The sequence below is a fragment of the Scyliorhinus canicula genome, chromosome 3 (genome assembly GCF_902713615.1).
Source record: "Scyliorhinus canicula chromosome 3, sScyCan1.1, whole genome shotgun sequence".
Classification (NCBI taxonomy): domain Eukaryota; kingdom Metazoa; phylum Chordata; class Chondrichthyes; order Carcharhiniformes; family Scyliorhinidae; genus Scyliorhinus; species Scyliorhinus canicula.
The window spans coordinates 208,822,345-208,843,553 of NC_052148.1; the positions used below are offsets into that span (position 1 = coordinate 208,822,345).

At 44.3% G+C, this 21,209-nt stretch overlaps 1 protein-coding gene across 1 annotated transcript; it reads left to right on the forward strand.

The window, feature by feature from the left end:
- Positions 1–12,199: 12,199 nt before the first annotated feature.
- apela (apelin receptor early endogenous ligand) lies at positions 12,200–20,193 on the forward strand. Its single transcript, XM_038793053.1, has 3 exons — positions 12,200–12,347; positions 12,935–13,021; positions 19,786–20,193. The coding sequence occupies exons 1-2, from the start codon at positions 12,272–12,274 to the stop codon at positions 13,018–13,020; spliced, it is 162 nt and encodes a 53-aa protein (XP_038648981.1). The 5' UTR covers positions 12,200–12,271; the 3' UTR covers position 13,021; positions 19,786–20,193.
- Positions 20,194–21,209: the final 1,016 nt, after the last annotated feature.

Sequence of the window (21,209 nt, forward strand, 5' to 3'; positions counted from 1 at the left end):
GCCTTCTCATTCTCAGGAAGTTCATAGTTTTAAAGGGCATGTTCTACCATTTTATATGCAAGCTGCAAATTACCACAAAGAGCAGGCATTTCTCACATTTATGGAAACGAGAATAGTATGGTCTTTAGTTCTTTGTTTAGATTTCTATTTATTGAGGGCACGCCCGTTCTCCAGGACCCCCACTACACCGAAGAGCGAGAGCTGCCTGGTGTGAGCCAAGTCACATCTCTTTCTAAGCAGCCACATGAAAAAGAACAAACAGTTTATGTTCAAACTCAAGATTCTGCTGACAGTTATATAAATCTCTTAGTTTCACTTCCGTATCTCTACCAGAACTCTGATTGCATTACATACTGCAGTAACTGCCTGCTAAGCATCCATTATATTCCACTGGTCCTGGCGCGCACTCACAACAAGGACACAATTTTATCACCCGCTGTGGTGCCAGTGACCATACCCACATGATTACCTGCTAGCTCAACCATTCTTTCAGCTATTTATCTTCTACATTCTCGTTAGCGCAACAGGACTGTGTGCGCAGTAGAGTGTTGCCTGGCTCTGAAACAGTGCTCCACTCACTGTATTAAACAAGCCTGACAAGGCTCCCTTTTCACAGCCACAGGAGCATGTAGTAATGTTCAACCGAGCAATTCTACTGGAGCTAACTTTGTGTGCACCGTTCCTAATATTCATGAACTAGGTCAGCCATCCAGTATCTGGGTTTAGTTTCATTTTGAGTCACATCAAAATTTTATTCACTTGAAAAAAAAAATCACAGTGCACTGTAAGAAGCAAGAATTAAGTGTAATTCTTCAATGTCTTAGGGGGTGGGCCTATTAACTGCAGCGTATTCCAGTTTGAGAATAAATGGAGATATATTCAAATTTTGGTAAGAGTACTCCGAGTACAAACATTTCCAATACTTCAGAGGACTGACTTTCCATTTGGAGCTCTGTGGGATAGAGTTTGACTCTGCAATAGTGGAGTTAGTGAATTAGCAGCCTGTTTAACATTATTGCACAAAATCAATATATACCCCTTGCAAAGAAGACTTTATTTTTGTAGTTCCGTTTGAAAACCTGGGAATAGATCTGACTTTTTTTTAGCTGGAGACAGAAAACAGCCATGGTGGGATCAGGATGGCATATACCTTGCCTGCCATTCCTCCCCATTGACTTGATCTTGGGTGGTCAGAGAGAGAAGAGGAAAGTAGATAAAAGTTTACTCAAGGAAAAGTGTCCCAATTCAGAAATATCAAGCATTTCATCTGTAATTTACAGGAATCAACAAGGTTCTGCCTCCAGGACTGAAAGTGGGCCCCAAGCCAGTGTGGGCAAACAGCAGGACTACAGGGGAGTGATTATACCAGTGGCAGTCAGGGCTGATGCTCAATTCAGTATGGAGGCCAGCCTCTCTGAGCCATGGATAAAGGTGTCCGCTGCTGAGGAAGCAGGAAGGAGAGGGCTCTCCATGTTGAAGAGCCATTGACTGCAGTGTAAGTATTTATTTGAATGTGGCTGGGCCTTGCAGGGGATTGGAAGGATGAGCCTTCCAGCGGCAGCATTGGAACAAGGCTTGCTCGCGGGGTCATAAAGCCGGCAGAAATGAGGACCCTCCACCAGCTCTCTCCCTGCCCCCCCCCCCCCCCCACTCACCCCCTCCACCCCCCCCCCCCCACTCCCCCCCCACTCCACCCCCACCCACCCACCCACCCACTCCCAACCCCTGGAAAATTACTGGGAAGCCACTTCAATATACCAAGATGATCTTTCCACGTGATGGGGGCCAACCCCGGCAGTGAGAACATTCCAGCAAGTGGCCGTTAATTGATCACCTAATTGAATTAATTGGTCACCTGCCTCCAGTCAGCTGGTGCCACTGCCGTTCCCACTTCTGGGAATATCCCATGGTGCCGAAAATATGTTGGCTTCCCTCCTGATGTCTGCTACTGCCATTTTAAGAATCCTCCCATCTTCCAGACCATCTCCAGGCACAGGTCTGGTAAAACGTAGCTCTTTGCTTCAGATGCAGCAAACCTACAGCTACTGTTATTGTGTTCTTTTGGTTCTAATGAAATAGAACCCAGATCTTCAAGGACAAATGGTAAAAGTGTAAACTTGAATAACCTGATAAGAGAAATAGCAACATATGCATAGGATTAACTGGCCCTGAGGTTTATTTCTGAAGACAATGGAAAATTCAGACTTCAGACACACAATAAAACTGTGTCAGGACTGTGGTTTTTAATTACCTGAAGATAAAATTCCACTCTAGTGAAATTTTTATTAGACTGACTATTGGGGGTGGAAGCATTTTAAAAAAGAAATTAGAATACCCAATTATTTTTTTCCAATTAAGGGGCAACTTAGTGTGGCCAATCCACCTACCCTGCACATCTTTGGGTTGTGGGAGTGAAACCCACACAAACACGGGGAGAATGTGCAAACCCCACACGGACAGTGACCCAGAGCCGGGGTCGAAGCTGGGACCTCAGCACCTTGAGGCAGCAGTGCTAATCACTAAGCCACCCTGCTGCCCTTGGTGGAAGAAATCTTTGTAAAGATATTTTATTCAAAACATACAAAAATCAACAAAATACACAGTCCAACAAAACATAGTTATTTTTAAAAGATTTTTTATTCTCCTCCTTTTTCACATTTTCTCCCAAATTTCTACCCAACAATAATCAGTAACGAATGTAATGTCAATCACCATATCAATAACAACGATCCCATCCTCCCACCAAACCCCAAACATTAGCCCGCATGTTAACATAAACAAATGACAAAAAGGAATCAGGAATCACCCATAGTCACCATTAACACATACAGTCCCTCTCCCCCCAACCCTCCCAGCACCCCCCCCCCCACCCCCCACCACCACCACCACAATGTTCAATGCGATCCAATTCTCGAAAGTGCAGAATGAATAACGCCCGTGAATTGTAGAATCCCCCTATCCTTCCCCCAGATCAAATTTGACCTTCTCAAGTGTCAGGAATTCCAGCAGGTCCTCCTGCAACGCCAGGGCACAGGATGGAGAGGTTGATCTCCACCTGAATAGGATCCACCTTTGGGTAATCAACGAGGCGAAGGCTACAAATTCTGCCTCCGTGCCCATTTCCAACCCCGGCTGGTCCAACACCTCAAATGTGGCCTCCCGACAGCCCAACAATACATAGTTAACAGTTTGTTCAATTCTTCCCTTTTAATCTCATCCCACCACCCCCCACGATGAACAGCTCCTCAAATAAAGTTTTAAATGGCCCCCAACACACCTCAAAACTCTCTTTTTAAAAATACATTTAGAGTACCCAATTCATTTTTTCCAGTTAAACTAACCTGCCCATTTTTGGGTTGTGGGGGTGAAACCCACGCAAACACGGGGAGAATGTACAAACTCCGCACCGACAGTGACCCAGAGCTGGGATCGAACCTGGGACCTCAGCGCCGTGAGGCAATAATGCTAAACACTGCATCACCGTGCTTCAAAACTCTGTCTGACCCCCTCAGAGCAACCTTAATCTTCTTCAGCCTGAGAAAGTCGTACAAATCCTCCAGCCAGGCTGCTACCCTGGGCAGAATATCTGACCTCCAACTCAATAGGATCCGTCGCCGGGCAATCAGAGAGGGGAAGGCCACAACATTGTCCCCCTTCTCCTCCAGCAGCCCTGGCTCCTCCAAAACCCCAAAGATCACCACCATAGGGTCCAGCCTTACGTCTGCCCCCACTATCCTGGATAACGTCCCAAACATCGCCTCCCAAAAACTCTCCAACTTCACACAGCCCCAAAAAATGATTTGCTGGCCCCCGCCCACATTTCTCACACCCATCGGCCATCCCCTGGAAAAACCCACTCATCCTTGTCCGTGTCATGTGACCCTGTGCACGAGTTTGAACTGAATTAAGCTCATCCTTGTGCAGGAGGAGGTTGAGTTCACCCTCCGCATCGCCTCACACCAGAGCCCCATCCTATCTCCCTCCCCAACTCCTTCTCCCTCTTACACTTTAGGGGCTGGAAACATGATACAGCAACGGAGCTTACAAAACAAAATGGGTTAATTCTCAGCACTTGCATGTCAAGCAATCTAGAGAACACTTACAGCATGATGTGATAATTAAAATGCAGTTTAGCAGTAATTCAGCCTTAAGGCAAGAGTTTCTTCTATATACATCAGGTTTAATTTATTGAAATCATGGAGGCCCACATTTTGAACCAGACCTTCCATCTGAGCAATAATAGAGCACTTTATGAAAATCAATTTGCAAAACAGATGTTTGCGTGGGTCTCACGCCCACAATCCAAATGTTGTGCAGGCTAGGTGGATTGGCCATGCTAAATTGCCCCTTAATTGGAAAAATAATTAATTGGGTACTCTAAATTTTAAAAGAAATTGCAAAACAAATTAAAAAAGAGATTTTGGGGCAGCACAGGGTGCAGTGGTTAGCACTGCTGCCTCATGGCGCCGAGGTCCCAGATTCGATCCCGGCTCTGTCCATGTGGAGTTTGCACATTCTTCCCATGTCTGTGTAGGTTTCGCACCCACAACCCAAAGATGTGCAGGCTAGGTGGATTGGTCACACTAAATTATCCCTTAATTGGAAAATATGAATTGGGTAATCTAATTTTTGTTTACAAAAGAGATTTTGTAAAAGACACCAAGGTAGGGCAGAGGTAGGGTACGGTGGCGCAGTGGGTTAACCCCGTTGCCTCACGGCGCTGAGGTCCCAGGTTCGATCCCGGCTCTGGGTCACTGTCCGTGTGGAGTTTGCACATTCTCTCTATGTTTGCCTGGGTTTTGCCTCCACAACCTAAATAGATGTGCAAGGTAGGTGGATTGAACATGCTAAATTGCCCCTTAATTGTGAAAAAATGAATTTGGTATGCTAAATTTATTTTAAAAAAGGTTACTGTGACATTCTATCTGGTGGAAATGGGAAAAGAAGCTTGGATTTACTTACTTGAGCACATTGTTCAGATCCAATTCTGAGGTATTGAACTGAAAGGCTAATCTACCTAAAATGCTGGCAAGTTGTATACTGTGTCCAGGGGCTGGTTTAGCACAGCGGGCTAAATAGCTGGCTTGCAATGTAGAACAGTGCCAGCAGCGTGGGTTCAATTCCCGAAGAGGTGCCGGAATGTGGCGCCTAGGGGATTTCACAGTAACATCATTGACGTCTACTTGTGACAATAAATTATTATTATTACAGGGAATAGATAAACAAATGGGCGAGGTCAAGATCAGGTGCAGGTGAGATTTAGAAGTTGTATTCTGAAAGGGCATCTCCGGATTCCAAAATCTCCATGCCACACCACAATTTTCAAAGTGATGGCTATGAATGGTGGTACAGGGAACCCACTCACCCCCAATTAATAGCCAGGTAAGCTCCCTGAGGATCTTGTTAATTGTCCAGGGATGTGGGAGGGCAATTTCCAATGCAGAATTTGGCGAACCCCAATCATCTGCTGCACATTAGTGTACGACTGTCAGGTCCAGTGTGGGCTCAACTGAAAATTTGTTTTGGTCTATGAGAAGTCTTGAGACTGGGGGTTGGGGGGGGGGGGGGGGGGGGGGGGGGGGAGAGAAAGGTGGGCTCCATCGTCAGATCATTTAGTTTGGCTGCATGACCACTTGCTTATGCATTAACGGTGTGTGCTCTCTTCCACAGGGCAGCAGTACATGGCTGCCGTCTACATTTCCCACTCAGACTCTGTGGGAATCTCCCACCTCCTGGAGACCAGCCAGTCTGTTCAATTCGGGCATTACAATTTAAAAAATAACGTGATGGTCAGGACTCGGAAATGACCCAGGCATCGGCTTCCTGAATCTGCTTTGAAAGTCCGTCCTTACGGTCTCCAGTACTTAAGATTGAGCTGCAGATTTTGTGTCATGTACTTTAAATCTTATAGTACACTCTGAGGAAATGCTTACAGTATTAGAGAGGTGGTTGTGACATCTAAGGTAACATCGGCCAGCAAACGGAGTTGAAATATCTATCCATCATCTCAAATTATGTAGTTTGATCACATCTTTAACCTACAATGTTACATTGAACATAAAATAAAAAACAGATATATTTGTGAGCAATTTTGATGATGGGGTTTAACACGTAAAACCTTTGAAGGATGTGTTGTACAGATACCCCATGAATGCAGATGTTCGCAGACCACATCTTTTGGAATTGGCTAATAATTATGGAAAACTCAACAGCGATCTTTACCAACCCATAAAGTCTATTCTGCATTTGATATTGCAAAATGCAATGGGATTTGCATGTAATTTACTAAGGGGGGCTAAATATGGAAATGTCATCTTTGCTCCTTCCACCCCTGTACAGTGTGAACAACTATGGACCTGAGGAGCCCTGAGGTTTGGAACCTTTGCAGTGTGAGGCTACATGGGTAAGTGCTCCAAGTTTATATGCTTTCTATCTGCCATTCTAGTGGCTACAAGGTGAACAGCCCCTAAAACAGAATGTTATTTGGCTCAAGTTAACCCCCTAAATCTGGTTGTTTTTGGAAATCTACATGTCCAGTCGTTGAGGTTGGAGCTGCTTAGGACGAGGCATACTCACGGTAACACAGTGGTTAGCACTGCTGCTTCACAGTGCCAGGGTCCCAGGTTCGATTCCCGACTTGGGTCACTGTGCGGGGGCAGCACATTCTCCCTGTGTCTATGTGGGTTTCCTCCGCGCACTCCGGATTCCTCCCACAAGTCCCAAAAACCGTGCTGTTGGGTAATTTGGACATTCTGAATTCTCCCTCTGTGTACCCGAACAGGCGCCGGAATGTGGGGACTAGGGGGTTTTCACAGTAACTTCATTGCAGTGTTAATGTGAGCCTACTTGTGACAATAAAGATTATTTTTACTCCAACAGTCACAGAACGGGTGAGATGTTAGGAGGTATTCATGCTTCTGGCGTGTTCATGAAGTGGAGCATGCAGGCCAGGTGATTCCCTGTCTATTTGGAATGGGGCCATGGGCTGTTTGAGAATACGTAAGGCTGCATTTATAATATGCTATTGGTCTGAGACCACACTATCGATTCCAAAGAGTAACTGATCTGGGACTCTCGCCCTGCCTGCAAGGACAATGATGTCGTCCCATGTCTGCTTTTACAAATTTGTGGTTACAAGCTGATTAGTTCCGGTGTTAGGAAGGAGTGGGCAGTGCGATTGATTTCTCAGAGCTCAGAATTCCCGTATTGAGGGACCTCTGGAAGACTTTCTCCTCCCTCACACAGAGGTTGCTTTCCGATGTTTTGAACCAATCAGCTAGGCTCAGGCTGGGAGAAAATGGAATGTGGAGGTCAGAGATGGACTGTTGCTCGCAGGAATTAATAATAATAATAATCTTTATTATTGTCACAAATAGGCTTACATTAACACAGCAATGAAGTTACTGTGAAAAGCCCCTAGTCGTCACACTCCGGCGCCTGTTCGGGTCACTGAGGGTGAATTGAGATGTCCAATTCACCAACAAGCACGTCTTTCAGGAATTGCGGAAGGAAACCGGAGCACCCGGAAGAAACCAACGCAGATACGGAGAGATTGTGCAGACTCCACACAGACAGTGACCCAAGCCGGGAATCGAACCTGGGACCCTGGCAGCTGACATTGGAAAGCTGGTGTGCGGCACCGACCTGGGAGTGAACAGAGACTGAGGGCATACTGGGAAGGAGTGGAAGAGCCTAGCTGTGAAATGGGGTTAGCTCCCGGAGCTTAAATTAAGAGTACAATCCTTCCTTACTGTGTAGCAGACTAATCCAATCAATTAAAGGCAGAGGACCATATTCATTAGTTATATATAGATGCCACTGCCTTCTTATAATCTTGTCATCATTCATTCTCTCCTGAGGATCTAAACTCCCTCTGGATTAGAATTTCACATGACAAACGCATAAGTCATAATACAGAAGCAGAGACAGTGGTTAGTGCTGCTGCCTCATGGGTCACTGTCCGTGTGGAGTTTGCACATTCTCCCCGTGTTTGCGTGGGTTTCGCCCCCACAACCCAAAGAGGGGATTAGTAGGTGAATAGGCCATGCTAAATTGTCCCTTAATTGGAAAAAAACGAATTGGGTACTCTAAGTTTATTAACAAAAAATAATAATACAGAAGCAGACCATTCTGCCTAACCAATCCAGGTCAATGCTTCGCACGAATAAGTAATTTTTTTTTCTCTTTTACAAAAATAAATTTAGAATACCCAGTTAATTTTTTCCAATTAAGGGGCAATTTAGCGTGGCCAGTCCACCTAGCCTGCGCATCTTTGGGTTGTGGGGGCGAAACCCACGCAAACACGGAGAAAATGTGCAAACTCCACACGGACAGTGACCGAGAGCCAGGATTGAACCTGGGACCTTGGCACCGTGAGGCAGCAGTACTAACCACTGCGCCACCGTGCTGCCCCACAAATAAGTAATTCTAATCACATTTACCAATCCTTTTTTTTATAAATTTAGAATACCCAATTATTTTTTTCCCAATTAAGGGACCATTAAGCACAGCCAATTCACATACCCTGCACATCTTTTTGGGTTGTGGGGGTGAGACACGGGGAGAATGTGCAAACTCCACACGGAGAGTGACCCGGTACCGGGATCGAACCCGGGACCTCGGCTCCGTGAGGCAGCAGTGCTGACCACTGTGACACCGTGCTGCCCACACATTTACCAATCCTATTCCTATTTCCCTTCAGCCTATTTTCCTTCATCCATCTACCTAATCTTCAACAGTAGCATATTTTCTGCCTTGAACCACACTACTTGCCAGTGAATTCCATCATCTCACAACTCTCTGCATAAAGAGGTTTCTCTTACCCTCTGTTTCAAATCACTGGCATTTATTCATACATCTATGGCTCTTTGGTCTTGACCCCTCAACTACTGGGAGCATCCTGCTTTTACCACTTATCTTGCTGAAATTGTCACCTGTGGACTTTGGCTGTAAATATTAGCTGGCCATTTAACCATGGTGGGCATCAGAGCCAAGATCAATATCTAAATGCTCACCCTTCCATACTTTTGTTCACCCTACACTCTATTATTTCAATGTTCTCTGGGCTGGCCTCTCACTTTCCATCCTCTGCAAACTAGAACTCATCCAAATCTCTGCTGCCCATAACCTAATCCATACCAGTTCCTATTCACTCATCAACCCAGTGCTCAATAACCTACCTGCAGGTCTGATTACATCTGGATTTTACTGACAGATCCAGCTGGACCACATAAACCATTATCAGGTCCAGATGGAGGCTGGCTAGGCTGGGGTTGTTTTCCTTAGACAGAGCAGGCTGAGGGGGGACCTAATAGAGGTATACAAAATTATGAGGGACATAGTTAGAGTAGATAGGTAGGAACTTTTCCACTTAGTATGGGGAAGATTTAAGGTAAGGTGGTGGGGCGGTTTGAGGAAAAATCTGGAACTCACTGCCTGAAAGGGTGGTAGAGGTGGGAACCCTCACAGCATTTAAGAAGCATTGAGATGAGCACTTGAAATGCCATAGCATTTGAGGCGACAGACCAAGTGCTGGAAAATGGGATTAGGATAGATGCTCGATGGCCAGCACAGACACGATGGGCCGAAGGGCCTCTTTTTGTGCTGTGAAAGTCGATGACTCTATTGCCTTCTCATTTGCTAAAACTGCTCACTAATGCAGGATGATTCTGGATTGCAAAGATTTTTTAAAAATTTAGAGCACCCAATTAATTTTTTCCAATTAAGGGGCAATTTAGCATGGCCAATCCACCTAGCCTGCACATCTTTGGGTTGTGGGGGTGAAACCCACGCAGACACGGGGAGAATGTGCAAACTCCACATGGACAGTGACCCAGAACTAGGATCGAACCTGGGACCACAGTGCCGTGAGACAGCAGGGCTAACCCGTGCTGCCTGCCTGGATTGAAAAGATAACCCCCGCCTTTTTTTCCTTGGCTATAAACCCCTGTCACTTGTCTCCGCCACCCGTACCTCCAACAAGTGGAGGTAGGTGTTGAAAGAGTGATGTCAATGCACCAGCACTCCATGTTTACATTGAAAAAACATCCTCCCTATGCTGATAAAAGTGACGTAGACCATCGGGACAAGAGAGTTGTTTTTAGCATTTAAACCTGGAGAGTTAACAAATTGATGAATGAAGGAAGTATAAAATGCGAAAACCCCAATTTGCTGTTGAATTCAGAGTCCCCAAATGAAGAAGCTTGGCACAGATGAAAGAGCCATTAGCACTTTGTGTTAATTCTTATTGAACTGCATCTAACAAAGACGTGTAAACTGCTGCTGGAAAGTTCAGTCTGGGAATCCAAGCCCAAGCACGGGTACAAAAGAGCTTTCACAGAGCTTAAGGTATTCATGTTATTTGAGATTTGTGCTAGTTTTCGATTTGTCTTGCAGTACATTGTACAAAACTTACTTGTTTTGGGCAACACAGCAACAAACCAACAATTTGCACATAATACTTTCAGTCGAAACATGTCTCAAGATGCTTTATGAGAGGCCTAAGGAAATAAATGGCTGCTGATCCAGGAAGGGGAGGGATGAAGATTGGTGTCTGAAAATTTAGTCAGATGAGTTTTTGTTAAAGAAAAAGACTTGTACTTATATAATGTCTCTCATACCCTCAGGACTTCTTAAAGCGTTTTACAGCCAATGAAGTACTTATGAAGTGTGGTCACTGTTGTAAACCTGCATATGGCAAGGTCCTATAAATGGCAATGTGATCATGACTGGATCATCTGTTTTTCATGGTGTTAATTGAGGAATAAATATAATCAAGAACAATATAGTACATTAAAAAAATGGCAATTAAGTATGCAGTCAGGAAAGGAGAGAGGCAGAGAGGTTTCACAGGGAATCCCAAACAGACTGAGTCTGGGAGTCTAGCATGGAGAGGGATGGAAGATAAACCTGGAGGTGGCAAAGGTGTACATAAGGGGCTGAGGGACTGAAGGGAGTGCAGAGATTGGTAAAGCTGTGGAAGTGTAGCACTGCTGCCTCATGGCGTCGAGGATCCGGGTTCGATCCCGGCCCCGGGTAACTGTCCGTGTGGAGTTTGCATATTCTCCCCGTGTCTGCGTGGGTCTTACCCCCACAACCCAAAAAGATGTGCTGGGTAGGTCAATTGGTCATGCCAAATTGCCCCTTTATTGGAAAAAAAAGAATTGGGAACTCTAATTTTAAACAAAGCTGTGGAAGTGAAAGGAAGCATCCTTCATAATGGAGAGAATAAAGATTTAGGATTTTGACAGGGTTTTCCCTAATTGTCCAACGTAGAGGAGCAACATGTATGACTGTTTATCTAATTGTTTCTCCAAGGTTTCCACTCATCTTCTACCAGTCACACTGGTCGATGAGGCCAACTCACCTGGAAATTCTACACCGTGGTGTTTAAGACAAATGCATTGGTGGGGGCAAGGGGGGGGGGAGGAGCGCAGTGGTCAAGAGTTTGAGAAGGTGGCTCATTGTACAAAGAAAGAAACCTAGTAAAATGAAAAAGTGCATTTAAGCCAAATTTTGAGCCACATTGAGAGCTATCAGCTCCTGTGCTGGTCGCAACTTCCCAGCTACATTAATTAATTTGGCATGTTAATCTTTGGTGCCATTAGCAACGGCTCCTAAGTTAAAAGCCTGTGGTTGTAGCATGATATGAAAATGGCTTCATAAAACTTGCTGAAATAGTTTATCAGAATGCAAGAACATGCAGTACAAGAGAGACTTAAGATGCACCATAATACTAGAAACACAAAATTACTAGGTATGTGCTTTCACATTCTTCCAACCAGCAGTACAGGACGAGAGGGGGAGTCCTTCCTGCCAAGCTCGGGGTTTCCTACATATGGGATCAATATGTGGAATACAAAGTCAAACACTTGCAAATGGAGAAGCATTACGTTTTATTCAGATTCTTCCCTGACAGGCTGCATTTAAAGAGGGTCATCCTTTTGTTTTGGAGCCAGTTTGCCCATCCACATTCAGACAATTACTATTTACATGGCTTTCTTCTCAATTGTTTGCTTATGGAAAATAGTGGGTGTGCGTTTACTCCATACAAAGAAAGAGGCCCTGACCACAGCTAATAACCAATAACCTCGCCTGATGTGATCATTAACCTTGCTAGAAAATGCAGCAGCTCTGTTCAATGAGGGCTTGCCACTAGAGCGTGATTTGTCCCAGATACGGTTGGCAAAGTGAAGGCTTCTATTTTAACCAGTGCTGGGGAATTCTGTGTCCTGTCTGCTTCAGTTCAATCTCTCCAGGCGGAGCAATCAAAATGAGATTTAAGCACCTTTTCCAGATCATTCTTGTTGTATGTGCAAGTCTTCTGCTGATCAATGGACAGAAAGCAGGTAAATGACTGGGTCCTACCCTTTTATTAGCTGAACTTTCAATCTGTGAGCTATTTGATACTGAGTATAAGATACCGTTAAGCTGTTATTGTATAATACAATGAATAGGTTTTGCAAGGTATGTTGTATTTGGCCCAGACCAAATAATTAGAAGCAGTGAGGTTTGTTTGAGGAAAGAGCCAGTGTCATAAAACAAATTTTCTAACAAGTTGCAGAGAAAGGTGTTACTTTTCACAAAACAAAATTCACTAAAAATAAAGAACCCTGATAAATCTCCATGTGCACGGTTTTCTTCCAGTTATGCTTTAAGACATGGAATTTTCTAGAGGTTCATTAACATTTAATGCAGATCCCGAGTGCTCAAAAGCAGCAAACACCTCTCTCGGTAAAAAACGTCAAATAATGAGAGAGGTTAATTGAATGAACAGCAAAAGCCAAGCCTTCAAACTAGCACAAAAGGAACTTTTAAAAATTCAGAGTGCAAGTTTAACAATGCTCTGTACTGACTGCATTCCTGAGTAAATTTTGTCACATTCAATTTAATGTTAGATGGCAAACCACCAATTTTCTTCAATTCTTACTTTCAGGTAAAAGATGGAGAAGGAAAATGCAACGGCACAAGTGTTTGCAAAGAAGATGTATGCCTCTCCATTCGAGAGTTCCATTCCCTTAAGGTTTGTTCAGAGTAAGGTCCATTTAATTGATTGCAGCTGAAAACAAACATTACAGCCTAACTAGAAATATCGTAGTTCTGTATTAAAGAACTAATTCCATACTTTCAGGAGGCTGATTGTCATGTCACTATGGTTTAACTTGTTATTTGCACGTTGGGAGTTTCTGGTCTTTAATCACCGTTTTAAAAAAATCTCCAATCATTTCCCATCTCCCCAAAGGAGCAGACTCATTAGTTGCTTTCACTCTGTCAGCAGAGTGTTCTGAATCACTGATTCCCAAAGTACAAACCAATGTAAATCTACACCCTACCGATGCTCATATGTATGTATTCTGTGGAACATTGGGAACAGTAACTAACCTGTTTCCAATATTGAATATCTAACATCTTAAGAATAATTTAAAGTTGCCTTTTATAAGGAATTATGTGGGGTACTGGGGCTATTGTGGGCAGCACGCTATGAAGCACTGTTGCTTCATAGCTGCAGGGCCCCAGGTTCGATTCCTGGCTTGGGTCACTATCTGTGTGGAGTCTGCACGTTCTCCCTGTGTCTGCGTGGGTTTCTTCCGGGTGCTTCAGTTTCTTCCCACAAGTCCCAAAAGATGTGCCGTCAGGTGAATTGGACATTCTAAATTCTCCCACTGTGTACCTGATCGAGCGCCGGAATGTGGCGACTAGGGGCTTTTCACAGTAACTTCATTGCAGTGTTAATGTAAGCCGACTTGTGACAATAAAGATTATTATTATTGGCTCCTTATAGGTGGAGCTGAGGTAAGCAGATTCATTAAGGCTATGAGACTGGGGAAAAAAAACAATTTTCCAACGTGATGTTCCCCATTTCCTCTTCAATGATGTGTGCTGGGCACCATTGTATAATACAGAATCCCCACAGTGTAAATGGCATGACCAGCTTCTCAGAAATACTTCTGAACAAGGTTTTGGAGATCAGGAGGATTCTGCAGTGGTCTGTTTCCAGCTGTTTGCACTGTTTCAGATAAATAAATAAAATGATCCTGGTCCATTGTCATCAAACTACAAATGCCCTCCAACATGAATACAAGCAGAGTATCCAGGCTTAACTTGTCAGTCAAATTAAAATTTGACCATCATGTGGGTTGGGGAAACTAATATGCTGCAATGTACACGGTAGTTGAAGGCTTTGAGGATACCAGGAGACGCTGTGTGATCTCTTTCCATGGTCACCCAGGTGTGCTCAAGGCTTCTGAAGGATGGCATGCAGCCGTTGAGGCCCTTCCTCGCAGATCTAAGTGGATCTAAGATTATATTATTATGTAGGAATGCAGCAAATGGAAGGACAACAGTGGTTGGTTGCACTCCTGTCAAGTAGAAGTGCCTTCACATTCACTATTAGTGAGACATCCATTCATTAGGCAATTTAAAACATTAAAACTTTATTGGTGGCGCGGTGGTTAGTACCGCTGCCTTGCGATGCCGAGGATGTGGGTCCGATCCTAGACCTGAGTCACTGTCCGTGTGGAGTTTGCACATTCTCCCCTTGTCTGTGTGGGTCTCACCCCCACCACCCAAAGATTTTTATTTATAAATTTTGCAACCAATTATTTTTTTCCAATTAAGGTGCAATTTAGCGTTGCCAATCTACCTAGCTTGCACATTTTTGGGTTGTGGGGGCGAAACCCACACAAACACAGGGAGAATGTGCGAACTCCACACGGACAGTGACCCAGAGCCGGGATCGAACCTGAAACCTTGGCGCCATGAGGCAACAGGGCTAACCCACTGCACCACCGTGCTGCCCTCCACAACCCAAAAATGTGTAAGGTAGGTGGATTGGCCACTGTAAATTGCCCCTTAATTCAAAAAAAAGAAATGGGCACTTTAAATTAAAAAAAATCTTATCAGCTGCCTTATCGGTTGCTAAGTATGATCACAACTACTTAATTACATCACACTTAAACAACTAACCCTCCAGAATTGTTTTGCTGTTTCAACACAAACAGCAAACATAATGTCATTTAAACTCAATAAACAGATCTATATTGTGAAACATCAAATGAATTCAAATGGGAGTTTACATTTCATGCAGTCACTCAAAGGGACTGCAGTAAATGATGATACACAAATTAGTTCATTCAATTTATCAAATTGCACAGAGTCAATTCGCAGTGTTAAAGAGGCAACATGTGGAATGTAGCAGGAGAAGGAAACTCAAATAATTTCAGACAGACAATAAACATGAATTTTATGTTCACAATAGAATTAAAAAGTCAGTGTCAGTTTGGCTCAGTGTCACCACTCTTAAATCTGAGTCAGATGTCTTACGTCTCACTCAAGAGAGAGCACATAATCCAGTTTTCAGTATTCAGTATTAAGGGAATGTTGCACTATAGGTGGTGACGTCTTTTGGACGAGCCATTAAACCAAGGCTCCGTCTGTCGTCTTAGATGGATAGAAAATGCCCTGTGGCAGTATTTCAAAGACGAGCATGGGTGTATTCCCTTGTGCCCTGCCTTGAAATATTTATCTCTCAATCAACATCACTAAAAACAGATTATCTTGTCATATATCTCATTGTTATTTGTTGGACCTTACAGTATGCAACGTTTCCTAGAGTCCAACAGTGACTCACTTCAAAAGTATTTTACTGACTGTAAAAAGCTGTGGGATATCCTCGGGTCATGAAAGGCACTGTTTAAATGAAGTTCTTTCTTTTTTAAAAATAAATTTAGAGTACCCAATTCATTTTTTCCAATTAAGGGGCAATTTAACACGGCCAATCCAGCTACCCTGCACATCTTTGGGTTGCGGGGGCGAAACGCACGCAAACACGGGGAGAATGTGCAAACTCCACATGGACAGTGACCCAGAACCGGGATCGAACCTGGGACCTCGGCGCCGTGAGGCAGAAGTGCTACTCACTGTGGCACCGTGCTGCCCAATGAAGTTCTTTCTTAATAAGCTAATTACCCATGAAGGGGGAAAATAGCTCTGATTCGTACTTTCTTATCAAAGTACGACTCCAATAACCATTTATAAAGAATTTCCTCCACCCCAGGACTTTTAAACCCTGAATGCCGCTTTGCCCCACCCTTCCCCAAGGGATGAGCAGGTTTAACAGTCATCAGAGAAACATAAAGAAACATAGAAATTGTTGACACATAAAGAGGCTAGTGTTCCAACAAAATGCTCCTACAGTGTGCAAACTAACCGACATTACTCTATTTCTCAGAATTCTTGCTTTCCCTGTCAAATTTCAATGAACTCTCTTTTTAATTTGCTGATACTGTCTGCCTGCCCTGTCCTCCCATAAAATCTGTTCCTTATTTTTATCCATGCTGTGTGAAGTAACTCATTCTAAAGTGTCTGTCCACCCTCCTATTTCTGAGCTTGTGTCCCTTTGTTGTAGAGCGCATAATTGTCAGAAGTATTCTTAGAGTTTGGATAATTTAAATAACATAGAAAAATCTTCCCCCGTATCATCTTGTCTCCAGCATAATGCTTCCAGTCTCTGCAATGACTTCTCATAGCTCAGTTACTCCTGGTGTATCCTTTCTATTAGGCCCATCAAGTTCCACTTATGCATGGTGCCTCAGTCATGCACCACCTGAATACCGGAATCTAACCCGAACCACCTTAAACGGCAGAGCTCTCAAATTCACACTCCGCTGCAGGACATTTGCCGAAGACCTCATTTTCCCAATATTCAATTTATACCCAGAAAAGACTCCAAACTTCTCCAATAAGTCCATAATTCTCCACATACGTTCCAGTGGATTTGCCACATACAACAATAAATCATCAGTGTACAGAGACATCCTGTGCTCTCTATCCCGCTCACAATCCCCTGCCATTCATTTGACGCTCGGCGCACAATCACCAAGGGTTCATTGCAAACAGCAACGGTGACAACAGGTATCTCTCCCTTGTCCTCCTATACAGCACAAAATAGCCCAAATCTGTCTCATTCATTCTCACACTCGCCATCGGGGACGCATACAATAGCCGCACCCAGGCCACAAACTTTGGACCAAATCTCCCAAGGACATCAAACAAGTACCGCCACTCCACCCGATCAAAGGCCTTCTCTGCATCCATTGATACAATCACCTCAGGCTCCGACTCCCCTGAGGGGGTCATAACCACATTCAGTAGCCTCCTAATAGTACCTAAAGAGCTGCCGCTCCTTCACGAGCTCCGTCTGATCGTCTGAGACCACATCTGGCACATACCCCTCCAACCCCCACGACAATAAGTTAGCCAATACTTTCACGTCGGTGTTCAACAGCGAGATGGGTGCTTGTTCTTTTTCAGAATCAGAGGAATGTAATAATAATCTTTAATATTGTCACAAGTAGGCTGACATTAACACTGCAGTTAAGTTACTGTGAAGCCTGCACCAGCACACTCATAAGGTGGGGAGCCAACTCCACCAAAAACTGTTCATAAAATTCTGCCGGAATTCCGCCCCGATTGGGAGCATACACATTCACTAACACCACCGGTGCTCCCGCTAATACCCTGCTTACTATCATAAACCTACCCCCCAGATCCCGCATCTCCTTGGCGATCGCAAACGCCGTCTTCTTGCGAAACAAAATCGCGATTCCCTTGACTTCGAATCAAACCCCGAATGGAGTGTTTGCCCCACCCACCCCTTCCTTAGCCACATCTGATCCTTCACCCATAAATGTGTCTCCTGGGAAAATCACCTCTATTTTCAAATTCTTTAGGTGCACGAACACCTGGGACCGTTTAATCAGACCATTTAGCCCACATATATTCCATGGTACAATCCTCACCGGGGGCTTCTGCCCACCGCCCACCAAGACCCGCCATCCCTACCAACTCGGACCCTGCCCAAATCTCCACCCCTTTACAAAACTGGGCCTACCCAAGATACCTGCCCCCTCCGTCCTCCCCCAAGCGCAACCGACATGCCAACTATGTCACCAACCCATTTCCACTCCTCCTCCACTCCTACCCTTCCCCTCTTCCCCCACTCAGGCTAACTACCGCAGTCCCCACCCCCATTCTTCTTCCGTTCATTATCATCTAGGGGCTGGTTTAGCACAGTGGGCTAAGACAGCTGGCTTATAATGCAGAACAAGACCAGCAGCACAGGTTCAATTCCCGTTCCAGCCTCCCCGAGCAGGCGCTGGAATGTGGCAACTAGGGTCTTTTCACAGTAACTTCATTGAAGCCTACTTGTGACAATTAGCGATTATTATCAGCAGGTAGCATGCCTACTCACATCCGGAGGCCGAGACATCCCCCCAGTTCCATTAGCACCACCACATCCCCTCCTTCACCCACCCCCATATCCCCTCTCTCAATGTCCCACTCCCATTAAACCAAAGATGCCCCATACACATAATTATCCCCTAGAACCCGTATTTACATAAACACAGCAAATTATGTACTGTACAAAGGGTACAAGTACAAAAAGGCACAACAGTGTACAAAAGGTAGAAAAGGTACACAAAATAATAATATTCTTTATTAGTGTCACAAGTAGGCATACATTACTGTGACTCGCCTCTAGTCGCCACACTCCGGCGACTGTTCGGGTACACTGAGGGTACAAAAGGTACAAAAAGCACAGATTTCTCCCAAAGATACACACAGCCCGCCCCCAACTTGTACTCCTTAATGAAGTAATTTACCTTCCAGGCCCTGGAAAGTTCTCCAAAGTTTAACCGGGTACAGAACCCCAAAACCAAACCTTGCGCCGAAAAAGCACTGTCTCATTAAATTCCGCCCGTCTCTTGGCCAGGTCGGCACCAATGTCCTGGTATATCTCAATCCAATTGCCTGCCCAGCTGCAGTCCTGACTCGCCGTGGCCCATCTCAGGATCTTTTCTTTGTCTTGAAACTTGTGCATACGCACAATCACCGCCCGCGGTAGCTCCCCAGCCCTTGGCTTCTGCCTCAAGGACCTGTGGGTATGGTCCACCTTGGGGCCTTGTTGAAAACCCTCTCCTCCACCAACTTCGCAAGCATGTTCGTGACATAGCCCTTGGCACTCGTTCCTTCCATGTCCTCCGGTAGGTCAACAACGCAAAGACTTTGCCGCCAAGACCAATTGTCTTGGTCATCCACCCTCGCACACAGCACCTTAAAGACATCCCACAGGATCACTATCTCTGCCACCAACAACACAATATGGTCACTCTGGTCGGTCACAATCGTTTCCTCCTCCTGGATCACCTCCAAGCGCTTCTCCACCCCGTGCAATGTCCCACGAAGAAGTGCTACTGCCCCTTAATCGCACTCGACCAGTCTCCCTACATCTCCTTTCGTTGCTGCTGAATTTCCTGCAACCCCTGGGCCAGGGCTCTCACCGGCTTTATCCGGGTTTGATACCTTGTAGACATTCCAATCTGCAGTACAAACAGTGACCTTCCACTCTCCTCACACTTTATCCATCAAAATCCCCCATTACTCGTATAAAAAGGACCATAACTGATGGTCCAGGCAAGAATTACCTCATGTGCGACCGATCAAATCTCGGCCACCACTGGAAGTCAAAACCACATCTTAACAAGAAACCAATTCCGCAAGAAAGGGCAGTGGAGAAAATTGACATTGGCAAAAAATATATATAATCCAATGATTATTTAAATATTAAAGCTGGCCTGTACGAGGATTTGGTATGAACACACATTGTAGCTGAGGGATAATATAGTTTATTGGCATTGAAAGTTACCAGTGAGAAAAAGTGAAGGTGTGCAGCAATTTATAGAATCAGTTATAATATCCTAATTTTGTCTTCTTCTAAAAATATAGATTTTGTGAAACACGAAGTGACTGGAGGAACTAGAGCATCTGCGACAGCAACATCCTCTCTACGTTTTGAGGGTGGGCAGGGGTGGGGGGGGAAGAGGAAAGGACTGATTACTTCGATGATCTCAGATTAGAAAGATCATGCATATTTAATTGGTGAGCACATAATCACTGAAGACTTGGATGAATGCACCAATTTCATTTTCCAATGGAAATGCAAAATGCATGAATGGCTGACTTCAAGAAGTGTTTGGCAGGACTTGTAAAAACGATACTTTCCAGATAAACATTACTATTCCTTAGGAAAAAATAACTAAAGTTTCCACGTCATTATAATTCAACCAGTCAAATGCATCATTCAATACTTTAACCCTGAAAGTACATGGTTTAGCAAACCACATTCTATTTAAAAGAAACTGCATCATGTTATTGTGAAATAAACTTATTTTATGAACTATATCTCAATGGCATTGAAATATTTAAACAACTGTGATTGGAAACGGGGGACGGAGGATGGTGTGATATCAGGGGGATAGTTACTGAGACTTATAGTTTAATTGTCAAATATTTTAAGGAGTCCATCGTCTCTGAAAATCATCTTTAAACATTTTTAGTTAGAAGGCAAGCACTAGATCCAGATGTACCATTACAGGGCATTGGATGTATGGCAATTAGAAAGGACTTGCATTTATATATGCCTTCTATAGTTCCATAAGGAACTTTGGGGAGTCCTGAGCTTGTGAAAGGGACTACATCAATGTAACACTTTCTTTGTAAAGCTCTGAACTGCATGATGTATGCACATGGAACCATGCCAAAGATTTTGAAAGAAGTGTGTGTGGCTACAAAGGATTTTTTTAAAGCAAGTCAGATTGAATTGTATTGATATAGGTCATAACAGATATCAAAGAAGTTAAGGATTTTGCCATCAATAACTCCATTCTGTCTCCATCTCATTTCCCTCCTCCACTCATCTAACCTTCTGCCAAAAATTCAACAGTGGCATTTTTCAGATCACACAACCTCCATCTTTATAATGTCGGTTCCGTGTTGAAGACTGAACTGTGTTGGCAGAATTACAACAGCTAACCACTGTGCTACTGTGCTGCCTAAGAGATTCTTCTAAACTTAGCGAATACAATCTTAGCCGGCTCATTCTCTCCTCATATGTCAATCCTGCCATCCCAGGAATCATTCCGGTAAACATTCTCTGAACAACCATCCGCAGATAAGAAGACCAAAACTGAACACAATATTCACAGTAGCATAATGGGTAGCACATTTGATTCACAGCTCCAGAGTCCTAAATTCGATTGCCGGCTTAGGTCACTGTCTGTACGGAGTCTGCATGTTCTCCCTGTTTCCTCCGGGTGCTCCGGTTCCCTCCCACAAGTCCCAAAATACGTGCTGTTAGGTTAATTGGATAT